The sequence below is a fragment of the Lupinus angustifolius genome, chromosome LG01 (assembly GCF_001865875.1).
Source record: "Lupinus angustifolius cultivar Tanjil chromosome LG01, LupAngTanjil_v1.0, whole genome shotgun sequence".
Classification (NCBI taxonomy): Eukaryota; Viridiplantae; Streptophyta; class Magnoliopsida; order Fabales; family Fabaceae; genus Lupinus; species Lupinus angustifolius.
Genome location: NC_032009.1, coordinates 2,507,792 through 2,520,337, shown reverse-complemented (window position 1 = coordinate 2,520,337; position 12,546 = coordinate 2,507,792). Strand labels below are relative to the sequence as shown.

Below are 12,546 nucleotides of genomic sequence, written 5' to 3'. Positions count from 1 at the left end.
TTCATAAATTTCAGCTTCTTGAATGGTTAAATATTCAATTTATGAGAGCTTACTAAAAAGATATTCAGATATCGAAATATATTATATTAATTCTTTATCATAGATTAAGAGATATTGTTTATTAAACAGAAAAATAATAATAAGAACAATTCTTAACTCTATTTCATCCATAAAAAATAAAAATAAAAATTTATGAAAGACTTTAAGGTAAAATAGAAATGTGTGATAGATTTGTAAGATAATGACCATTTATGGAGAAATGGAATAGTTACATTAAAATGAATTTTGATTTAAATTGTTAGCAAGAATAACCAACTAAATTCATTCATACATTGCAAAGCTTATTTCATATGCATTCTCTTTATACACATACATGTTACATTTATGGAATTATGCATGACCATAATGAGTCACAAATTAATAATAGTTCATGCCATAAAATATATTATGTTTATTCCATCATTATATTATAATATTGGTAGATAAGACTTCATTTATAGTATTTAATATTTATGCATAAAAGTTTTATATACCCATGATGCATCACCTATAAAAAATAATACATATAAATATTAAATAGTGAATGATGTACTATTATATAACTTTGTACATGATAATACATATATATTAAAATCTTCTTTATAAATGAAAATTTTGGTTTATGAATTAGATTCTCGAACTGGAGGCAATCCTTTCCGAGCCGAGAACATCCACAGGTATGTGAGATTAACTCTCCCAACGGACATTTTTCTATCCACGAGACTCGAACCCAAAATTTTATTTAAGATGAATCAAACATATATCATTTAAACCAACACTCATTGATAATGAAAAATCATTTTGATAAACCTCAAAATTTTGTACTATAAAAAAGATGTTGGTGAAGTACCAAACATTAGAGTGTCTTTAGCGAACAATAATCATATATATATATATATATATATATCACTCATCAATAAGGTAATGATATATTTTGGTACAAAATTTTCCTATCAATTTTTGTCGACAAAACATATATTATATATAAATTAATCATTAATAAAAAAAATATCATTTTACACCGATTACATTTTTTTTCTACCTATTTCTAAAAGGAAAGTAACCTCTTAAAAGGTGTTTGTGTGGTCCTTAAAGTGACAATACAACTACCGAGTTGACTCTCTAATAATAACCAATCATGGTGACATGCCTATTTCACTTTTGTTTCACCCTCCAATACACTCATTTCATAATATATACTTCTTCAATAATATTAACAACATTTCTCACCTATTTCGGATATTTTTCTTTATTTTTAACCAATTTCCATTTTAAGCAAAATATCTTTCTCCCCTCACCATTCATCTTTCGTTGTCAAATATTTTTTCCTTCTCTTGGGATCATTGAGGAGATTCATTAGTTAATCTTCTCCTATACACCAGAAAGGACACCAATTCCTACCCAAAAAAACATTAATTTGCAAATTGGTATCTTTATATGAAGATTAAAACTTTGGAGGTGGGTTTGCGGATTGTTGATTATGAATCATGGATGATGTAGAAGTTGGTGTGTTAATTATATTACATAGGCTTGGCAAATTGGAATAGATTAGAAATTCTTCGGAAGGTACAAATAGTGTTTATTTTTTAATTATTAATTACGTATCAATGTTGGGTTTCTCGAAATTTTCGATGTATTGAGATAATATGTTAAAAATAATTGATTTTTAGTAATATTTAAATGAGCAGTTTTGAGAGTTAGCAATTTCAATGGCTGCACATGTTTGAAGGTGTCTTTCTGTTGGGTTGTTATTAGTTTGGTAGAAGGAAATACAGAGAAGAAGATCTCCAGAACAAGTCTTTATTTTTGGAATTTATGATTGAACATTGATGATTGATTTCGTATCGGGCGAAGTTGCAAGGCAGTGAAGGAATCCTGCTTTAAATTTGCTGATTTAGTTAATTTGGATTGTTTTAATTTGAGAAAGATATGAAGTTTTTGAGTCTTGTGGGGAATTCTTTTGGATGTTCTGCATCTGGTGAGCGCTTAGTTTCTGCAGCAAGAGATGGTGATGTTCAAGAAGCCAAGGCCTTATTGGAATATAACCCACGTCTTGCAAGGTATTCCACTTTCGGGGTTCGTAATTCTCCTCTGCATTACTCTGCAGCTCATGGCCACCATGAGGTACTTAATTCAATGGCCTCCAATCTTAATTTTTTTACTGGTATCATCATGTTCTGAATTATTAGTTTTTAAATATGCACTGTGTTTCGCATTGATGTAGATAGTATATCTCTTGCTTGAGTCTGGAGTTGATATCAACCTCAGGAATTATCGTGGTCAGGTAATTCATATTATTTTGTTTCAGTGTTTTCTTCATGAAAGTTTACGGCACAGTTTTGTTCTCATTCTAATGGTTGAATGTTTAGAACTATCAGTTTTACTGTAAACCTTAAACCCAGTCTTGTTCTCATTCTAATAGTTCAATGTTTAGAACTATCAGTTTTATGCACAAGGTTGTAAACTTTGATTTTTTGGATATGAATAGCTTCATATTTGAGTTAAACTTACCTTATATGATTAACAGACTGCATTGATGCAAGCTTGTCAACATGGTCACTGGGAGGTGGTTCAGACCCTGATTATTTTCAATGCCAATGTATGATCATTACTCCCAAACAATTTTGTGTTTTATTTATCGAGGATGCTAACTAATGCCCTAAGGGCATTTTCAAGAAAGAATTGAAGATAGAAACTTTTCATTGGAAAGTGGAGTATCTAATTCTAATATATTGAAAATTCCCAAACTTTACAAGCTCCATTTATTTACAGTCACAAAAATTCTTAGGGAGAATGAGTAGTAAAAGATCAGCTGTTAAATTGGATTGCAGATTTATAAAGCAGATTACCTAAATGGAGGTACTGCACTCCACTTGGCTGCTTTAAATGGTCATACTAGGTGCATTCGGCTCCTCCTTGCAGACTGCATACCTAGCATCCCTAACTTTTGGAATGTATTACAGATAGATGATTATGAATCAATCGCGGATTTTGATCAAAGGTACACTCACTCAAAAGTCCTCTTGCCATATGCCATATGCATTATAAACTGTTGTACTGAGTTAATTTTGTATTTAAATTGTTGCATGCAAAGTGGTTTGCGTGAGGTAATTAACGGAACTGCTGATGGGGGTACTACTGCTCTGCATATGGCAGCATTGAATGGGCATGTTGAAACTGTGCAGTTACTCTTAGAATTGGGAGCTTCGGTGTCCGAGGTTACTGTGGAGGATGGAACGACAATTGATTTAATCGGTAACTGTTTGGCAATTTCTTGTTAATGTGAAAAAGTGATATCAAATATTTGGTTTGTAAAGTTCCCAATTATATCTAAGTAGATAAATGTCACTACTGTCTGTTGCTTGTTTCCATAATACTTGTGCCTCCATCTTCTTTTTCTTTTTAATGCAAATGTTTAAGAGATTGTGATTAGTCGTCAATAATTCAGTATTGTTCAACATTCCATTTCTTGTTTCTGCAAGAATTAGGATATGCTTGGCCGAACTGAATGAGTAGGTGAAAATTTGGAATGAAAATTATTTAACACTTGCTTGGTACAACTAAAATTTGGAGCGGTTAAAAGTGAAACGCAGCTCATTTATACACCCCAGGTCCCCAATTGTTGACCTCAAAACCTTTCCATCTCACTCCATTTTCTACCCCACACTAACAGTAATATCTTCCTCATCTACTCAGCACGGCCTTCGGCTTGGTGTCAGAGTGAGTTTCACCCTCTTTCATTTATGGTTTAACCTCCGTAGTATGCCAGATTGCCAATGAATCATTACTGAGTATATTCACATATAAAGTTCAATCAGATGGAAAGAGATGTGGACTAGTTGTTCCTTCCTTCTACTATATATGTAAAAATGAAATTGTCATCTTTCAATCAGCTACTCTTGTTTAGTTTTGACCCCTGTGTATACTAAAATTCAAACACTATGTCTATAGTACACCCAGAAAAATAGTATGGGGTAATTTATATAGCTTCGCCCCGAGTAACTTCTGTCTGTTCTTACTTGCAGGTTTTGGGAGCACTCCTCTCCATTATGCTGCTTGTGGCGGAAATGCACAATGTTGTCAAGTGCGTTTCTATTTTCCTTTAGAAGAAAATATACTTTTGGAACTGAAATTATATTATTCTTCCAAATTAACATGTAATGTCAATGTTGGCATATTGAAGTTGGTTTCCTTATTTCTTTTTTGTATTATTTGTTTGCTCCAGCTTTTGATTGCCAAGGGTGCCAGTCTGACTTCTCGGAATGCTAATGGGTATGTATCCTCATGTATCTGTTACTTTTGATGCGTGATGAATTTATCTTATTTACTGCCAGGCTTGGTAAAGATATAAATGATTTGGTGCATATATTTGATACGAAATTTAGTACTCTGCTAGAGGAGTCAAACATCTCTATGTACCCTTGTCTTCTAACTAATAAAAAAGGGTGGTCCAATGCATGAAGCTTCCACCTAATGGAGTCTTCAAACTTAATTTTGATATATTATGTTATTGGATTCAGAGGATCCTTGCTCCTAGGTTTTGTTTTTTTCTGTGTGATATTGAGTTTTGAAAATTAGCCGTATATGCCCTTTCTGTCTCGTAGAATAATAATTAGAACATTACAGTGCTTATCACCTAGAACTTTACATTCAATCATCATCAATCATTATATAGGAATATTTTGTGTTTATCTGTATGATTTCGGTTTGCAAGTGCCTGTTCCTTCTATTAGAATTTGCATCTTGGAACTAGGATAACACTTAACATCGTCTTCTGACTGTTTTCTTTTCAAGAATCCTTTGATCTCTGCTGTCTAACTGTAAGAAAGACCAGTTGGACCTGTCATAATTTCAGTGCCTATAATGCTTTGTTGCATCTGGGCGAAGGTACCTGAGTTTTAGATATTCTTACAAAAAACCCTTAGCTGAAGATAGGTTAATTTGCACAAATCTGAACATGCATTATGTTTCTGAATGATTTGTCTGACTGTCTCAAGCATTTGTTTGCCATCGATGGAGCTCAATCGTTTTGCCTTACTTATATGATTTTTTTTATTTTGAAGATCGACCCCCTTGATGGTTGCTAGATCATGGAATAAAAACGGGCTTGAGGACATCTTAAAAGCACCTCCAACAGAACACTTGCAAGTTCTTCCTTCACCATATCTATCTCTTCCACTTATGAGCATTGTGAAAATTGCTAGGTATGTGTTGTTGGAGCTATACTCCTTCCAGCTCACCCAATTTCACTTATCAGTTTATAATCAACTTTTATATCAGTAATTCTAATACTATCTGGTTTACTCTTCCTTGGGAGAACCCACTGAAATTTTGTTTTCTGAAAGATTAACATCCATTGATTTTAAATAGCATGATTCTTTCCATGAATTTGTGGAGTCTTCCCTAATCCAAATCAAATAGCGGGTATATTAACTGGTTATGCTTTGAATCTGGTGATACACATGATCAGATCATTCAAAAGTTGCTGATGGAATTTGAGGTTTTTACTGACAAAATTCGATGATACTTGCGAAAATTTACTAAAATTTATGTGCCGTTAAATATTTATTATATAGTTATGTTTCTAAATATATGAGTCAAGTCCTTTTAGGTTCATTAATTTCATATTCAGCATGATTGACATTACCAGTATTAGCTTAGCAAGTTGGACTTTTAGAAGTACTTGGTATTATTATTCGTACTTTACATCGTGCAGAAATATTTTGGCAAAATAATATATAGTGTTCTACCTAACCATCTGACCTGAAGTTGTTTGAAACATATGATTTGCTTACTTTAAATTATGTAAAAGCATGTACATTCTCCATACCAAATACTAAATCTTTGACAAAATTGAGTGAAGTTGTTTTTTTATCCACTTTATTTGATTAATGCAGTTGACTCTGACCCAAACTTGGGATATTCCAATGGTGCTAATATTGTTTCTCTCCTCTTTTGTTTATGTTGTGATCATCCATAACAGAGAATGTGGATGGAGGACAAGTGAATTAGCACCAACATGCCTAGATCCATGTGTAGTTTGTTTGGAGAGGAAATGCATGGTTGCTGTAGAAGGTATACACCTCTTATAGTGACAAATTATCATCTGTTCTTTATTTATTTGTATATATGATTGCGGAAGGTGGATCTAGTTAAATGCTTTAATACGGAAAACGATTTACCCTTTTCGAAAAAAAGCTTTGAGGTGTGCTTAGATTCCGATACCATGGGTTGCTACTGTCTACACTCATAAATTCAATTAAGTTGGCATGGGGCATTCCAGTGTGATACTACTAACTGGAGGACTTTGGTTAGAGCCAAAGGAGCAATGGCTATTGGAAATATTTTTGTTTTGTGGAACATTATTATCACACCATATTGATTTAAAATATTTATAAAGCTATCAATTCCATCCGAAGCATGACCTACATTATGTTAATATGTTACTTATAAATTTGATAAGGTGTGTATAATTCATAATATTTTTCCTAGCTGAATTTATATTGGTTATTCATATATTTTTTACCAACTTTTATCGCCTTGAATTAATTTTTTCCTTCATCTTCTGTAGTAATTTCATACTTGTAATGATTCAGGTTGTGATCACGAGTTCTGCACTCAATGTGCCTTGTATCTTTGCTCAACAAACTCCACCTCAACAACCGTTAACGGCCCTCCAGGTTCAATTGCTTGTCCTCTCTGCCGGCACAGCATAGTTTCATTTGTGAAACTTCCAGACACAAGGCCACTGCCTAAAGGAACGCAAAGGACAACAAATTTGTCCCTAACATTTTGCTCATGTTCCAGTGATGTTTTAGAGGATTCCTCAGACATGACCACTCCATTTTGCAAATCACAATCTTCCCGCGGCACAAAAACTCCCTCTTCAAGATCATTTCGCTCCCTGAGCTGCCAAAAGTTCCCCTCATTCAGAATCAACCCCAGCCTTTGCTTGGGAGCAGATGTTAGCTCCTCCTTAGTTCCTTGTGGTTCAAGCAAGAACTTAAGGAGCCGTGTGGCTAGGAGTTCTGCTCCCGGATTTAGGCGATCATCTTCTGACTCGGAGAAAAGGAAGTCATCATGGTTTTGCTCACTCAATCAATCTGTTTCCACAGGCAGTGGATGCTGATTCCTTTTTGGTGTTTTTATTATGCTTTTCATCCATTGTTGATATATTGACTTGTGAATACTACCCAATTGTTCATCTGAGACAAGCATTGCTGTTTTGGCACGGTTTTCACACTACAATTTCTACAAGGTTCATTTTTCTATTATGAATGTGTGTGCAGATTTTAAAATAAACATTGAACTTTAGCTAACTGTTCAAGTTAGAATTTATGGCTTCCTCTTCTGATCTGCTGACATTGTTGACTATAAAAGCAACAATACAAATACAAGCACACTCTTATAACTCATTTTCAACATAATTCTTTCATTATTGAATGAATTTCATAAATTCATGGTTCCCTCTTTATTCATTGGATTCGGAATGAAATCTACCATGAATTACTAGTCCACGGACTTAACCAACAGGGCAAAAATATAAGATTTCATAGGGAACTTCAGTTGTTGGATTATATATTAGATTTTGTTGAGTATGCATTCTTTGATTTTTTAATCAATTTTTATGCAATTTTTTTGGATGATTAATAAGTTGACCATAACAATTACCTCTAGTTAACTTAGATTAAGGATCATTCATTTATAAGAAGACAATGACCTATACATAATTTGTAATCATATTATTAACCTAGTACTTTAAATGTTTGTTTGCGAGTTGATTTTTGGAGGGAATGAGAGAGATTAAGGTGTGAGAGCCATTAAATACACTTGTAAGATGACTCTTAAGTATTTATTTCCTTCCCTCTAAAAATCAACTCGAAAACAGACCTTAATATGATAACAAAGTTAAACCTAAAGGATTAGCTCAGAGGACTAAATTAATAACAAGTTAGTCTTCGCAAAACTAATAAGATTACAAGTTTCCACCAACTTTTTAACAAATTACTGAAATCTTTGAAGGATTACATTCACTATTTTTCTTAAAGGTAAATAATATGTTAAAATTTTGTGGGGGTAAGATTACAAGTTTTTTAATTGTTTGTTATTTGTTAGAAAAAACTTGATTTTTGAATTGTTAACTTAATACATTTTTTAAGCCAACAAAAAACAAGACACTTTTGGGACAAATGCTCCATAAATTTACCGTGACAAACTTATTCTGAAATTTTGTGGTAAAAAATTGTTGAAAAGTTATGATTGCATGTGTTCATAAACCGGTGGGTGATGCTAAGAGCACGTCACAAATTCATTGCAGTTTGGTTGAGAAGTCAGAAAGTTCAGAACCTAAGCAGCATTTATTCCTTTAACTCAGTTCAGAAGGAGAAAATATATGCGCCAGTAACCCAGTACTATGGACAATTGGACCCACATGCACATGCCTATGAAGTTTTTTTCTTTAAAAAACATAAATTTGTTTTATTTGTTTATAGTTCATACTTTAATTTATACACATGCTACCATCTACATTGAGAAATTTCTTTTCACATTTCCATTCTAAACAAATAAATAAGATATTGTTTCTACTTTTCTTATTGAATTTAATATTTTGTAATACATTTAAGACTGAACTCATTTTACCACCAAAACCAAACAAAGAAGAATATTTTTCCTTACATCTTCACTTGCAAAATGTACATAAAATCTTAAATGAGTGATATGTCAGGAAAATATATGTGCCTTTTCTTCTGTGCTAAAGAACTTGTACATTAGGTATGGCATTTGTAGTTTGTAATAACTAGAAAATGTGTACAACAATAAGAACTTTAACTAAACAAAGTGATATACATAACAAGCTGGGATTTTTCAAATTTTTATGTACAAGTTACAGCTTGTGTTCAAATAAAAACTGAAACATAATAGAGGAAGCGCATAAGAGAGAAAATTGTCAGTGGAATTGCATATATTAAATAACTATATATTCACAACATTGCTTACATGTTACTCGGAAAAAACACACCATAATACTAATAATAAAGCTCAAGCTCAGGAGGAACAGCTAAGAAATAATAAGATGAGAGTGATTGATTTGATGAGAAGAAAAACTATCGACATGAACGAAGGATAAGGATGCCATAATGAGAGTACAAGGTGAAAAAAGCCTTGCAAGGTCAAGAAAAAAGAAATCACCTAAAAATAGGGTCAGGATAGAAAACTTAAAGAGATCACTGAGGAAAAAGGGAAGCAAAAAAAATCAGAAAATAAAAAAGATTGTAGTAAAGCTCGGTTAGGATAGCACCATCAAAACTCTACCTCCTGCTTCATGCTTCATCCTCCATCTGCTATATTGAAAGCAAAGGAATCTAGTTGCACTTCGCTCATATGATACTGGAAGATGCTTGATACCATTTGAGAGAGTTTCTTGAGCAGGTAGTTCCAAAGGCATGTTTGGAAAGAAGTGACAAGTTTGAAATGAAAATGTAGGGTAAGGACAAGGTAATGTTATACGAGTGTTGTGATTGTGATATGATATAAAGGGATAAGTGAAAATACGTGTAGAGTAGATTGATGTAGTTTATATAGTGAAAAGAGAAGTTTTAAATAAATGAAAATATAAGAGACACTGACATTCCCAAAAATGTTGTTATTTGAGCGAACTATGAAGTAAAAAAGAACAGTTTTGTGGACCCAAAAACTAAGAATTAATGAACATTAAAACCCTTTTATCATTGTGTTTCTGTGTTCTGTGTCTTTGGCAGCGAGAAGTCTTGAATATAATCAGATAAAAAGGCGAGTGTAGAGTGACAAGCAATGTGACTTAACCAATTTTCTCTTCTGTCCTCTAATCTTTTACCTCCTCAGTCACGTTAAATTCAAAAGCATATAATATATGAAAGGGCATTGGAATTCGTACTCAAATTTCCAAGAAAGGGAAACGAGTTAAAACAGTATGGGGCATGCTGCCTCTGCCTGCAATGAATTTTCGCACAAGGTAAGAGTAAATATCAAACATATATTCCGTTGTGTCAACTCAGATAATAATAAAAAACTGTAAAAAGACAAGAGAAATTAAATGCTAAGTATAGATCAAATTCGTAAAAGAAATGGAATACATGAAAATGGAAGAAGGTCTCCCGTTTGACTAGATTTTCGTTTGGCCATATCCATATAAGGTAGTTGAAACTCACTGATTATGCATAACATGTTATTATGCAAGGACAACAAAGGTCATTGATAAAATGAACCAGTATACAAAATTATCATGATATTTCTCCGGGGTTATTGACATTATTGTTATTGATCCTTATCTGGAATGCCAGTAGAGGAGGGAATATGTATTAGTTGTATATGTACTAAATTATGTCTTAAACCATGTTCCGGACTAATAAAAATATATGTAACTAAAAAATTAAATATTTATTAATTTTTCTATTTTTATTTTTATTTCATCAATTCTAAATATGGTAAGAAATACAGTTTGAGACAAAATTATGCTAATACAAGCTTGTGCATGTCCTACGATTCTTCTTAGTATTGGTAATTTGGTCTTAGTTTTTCTTAGAAACTGTGATGTATACTATTTTTGTGTGTGCATGTGTACAAAAGTAAATTTAACTTACCTAAAAAGTATAAATTTTATTGTTGTTACCATAACTTGCAACAATTATAAATTGACACGCAATGATATTTATTGAATGAGTCATGATCACGTCGCTCTCTTTAAGACGTTTCGTAGCATTGCCCAAAATGTGCAAGCAGATTATCAACCACGCCGTCCCCATGATAAAACAACACAGATCTATGTTATTGAATTCTTACTACACCGTAAGAATCGATCTTGAATACACCCACCACAATATGGCTACTAGTATCAATTCTCAAAATCCCCGCAATATAGCTACCATTGCCAATTCTCGAAATACACATAATATGCTACCTGTGTCAATTCTCTTCCCACAATATTGTGTCAGTTCTCAAAATGCACAGAATATGACTACATGTGCCAATTCTTTTCCCTCAATACTGACTATTAGTGTCAATTCTTGAAATGCCCACAATACGGCTACCCGTGCCAATTCTTAGTACCACAGAAAGAAATGGGGAGAAGTTTACCGGAAATGCATCGACAGAAAATATGAGGGAGAGAGAAAAGGCTGAATGAAAGCGCATTCAAGTTAGGGCAATCTAATATGAAGATAAGAGACTTTTATTTATAACATGTGATTTTTTCCATGTTCCTCATCTCTCCACTAAAGGATCGGGAGTTGTTTTCTTTCAAAACTCTTATATGTGGGACTTGAGAGTTTTTTAGATTTTACACCCACAACCAAGTTCCAACAATCCCTCACTTGAAATTAAAAAATAATTTTTGAGAATATTTTTTGTGTGTTCTCAATAAGATTGTGCATAAACAAAGGTATCATGCGATTTGAACCTTTGCATAGTGAGTAAGAGTAGAGTGAAGTTTGCAGACCATAGCTCCATCAATGCTGAAGGAGTCGGAGACATCTCAATCAAGAGGAAAGATGGGAAGAGTGTTAGCATTAAGAATGTCTTGTATGTTCCAAAGATGAAAAACAATTTGTTTAGCCTTGGTCAACTACTTGAGAAAGGGTATGAAATGACTATGGCAGACAAGTTATTGAATGTATATGATTGTGACAAGAATCTGATCTTGAGAGTTCCACTATCCAAAAACAGAACTTTCAAGATTGGGATTCAAGTGAACAATCACAAATGCTTGTTGTCCAAGGCAGCTCATGAGAACTAGATTTGGCGCAAGAGGTATGGCCATTTGAGTTTTAAAAGCCTTGAGCTTCTGAATTGGATTACCATCAATTAGTAGTCCTAGTGAACTGTGTGATGAGTGTTTGTCAAGTAATCAAACAAGGAATAGTTTTGTGTCACATGTACCAACCAAATCAACAAAGTCACTTGAATTGATCTACTGAGATGTACGTGGACCCTTTGAAAAAAACTCATTGGGAGACAAGTATTTTGTGATTTTTACAGATGACTTCACAAGAAAGACTTGAGTTTATTTGATCAATAGAAAGAGTGAGGTATTTGTAACACCGCGAATTTTACGATTTTGAATTATAAGATTTTATTAATATTTTTATTAATTATATTTTCGAAAATGAATTTCTGGGAATTTTCGGTAAAGAATTAGACGAAACTCTAGTTGAGTTTTAGTCTTGTAATTCTATTTCCTATTTTATGATAAATTTTGGTAATTTTCGGAGACAGTCAATTCTGAACCACTGTCGGGGCCAAAATCCACTCGGTACGGCTCAAAATGTGGTTTTTAAGTTCCGTAACTCGGAATTAAATTCTGATCGCGCCGTTGGCTTTGTAATCACATTTCGAGTCAAGATAGATCCTGAATTGGTCCATAACTATTTTCTAAAATATTTTCACTTGGAATGCCGAAATTCGAAGTTCTAACCGTACAGTAAAATCGGGCGAGCATTTTTGGCTACTCGAATATTGGCCGACAATACTCGA

General features: G+C 33.2%; 1 protein-coding gene across 1 annotated transcript; it reads left to right on the top strand.

The window, feature by feature from the left end:
* Positions 1,238-7,337, top strand: LOC109346783 (E3 ubiquitin-protein ligase XBAT32-like). Its single transcript, XM_019586575.1, has 11 exons — positions 1,238-1,605; positions 1,728-2,163; positions 2,264-2,323; positions 2,567-2,638; positions 2,871-3,040; positions 3,134-3,294; positions 4,065-4,123; positions 4,265-4,311; positions 5,103-5,243; positions 6,023-6,114; positions 6,636-7,337. Exons 2-11 carry the CDS (start codon positions 1,969-1,971, stop codon positions 7,166-7,168), a joined length of 1,530 nt encoding a protein of 509 aa, XP_019442120.1. The 5' UTR covers positions 1,238-1,605; positions 1,728-1,968; the 3' UTR covers positions 7,169-7,337.

Excerpts from the sequence above, each read along its gene's own strand:
- LOC109346783 (XM_019586575.1), top strand. The coding sequence starts at position 1,969 with ATGAAGTTTTTGAGTCTTGTGGGGAATTCTTTTGGATGTTCTGCATCT. Across the intron at positions 3,295-4,064 it reads AACGACAATTGATTTAATCG|GTTTTGGGAGCACTCCTCTC; the intron begins GTAACTGTTTGG and ends TCTTACTTGCAG. Across the intron at positions 4,312-5,102 it reads ACTTCTCGGAATGCTAATGG|ATCGACCCCCTTGATGGTTG; the intron begins GTATGTATCCTC and ends TTTATTTTGAAG.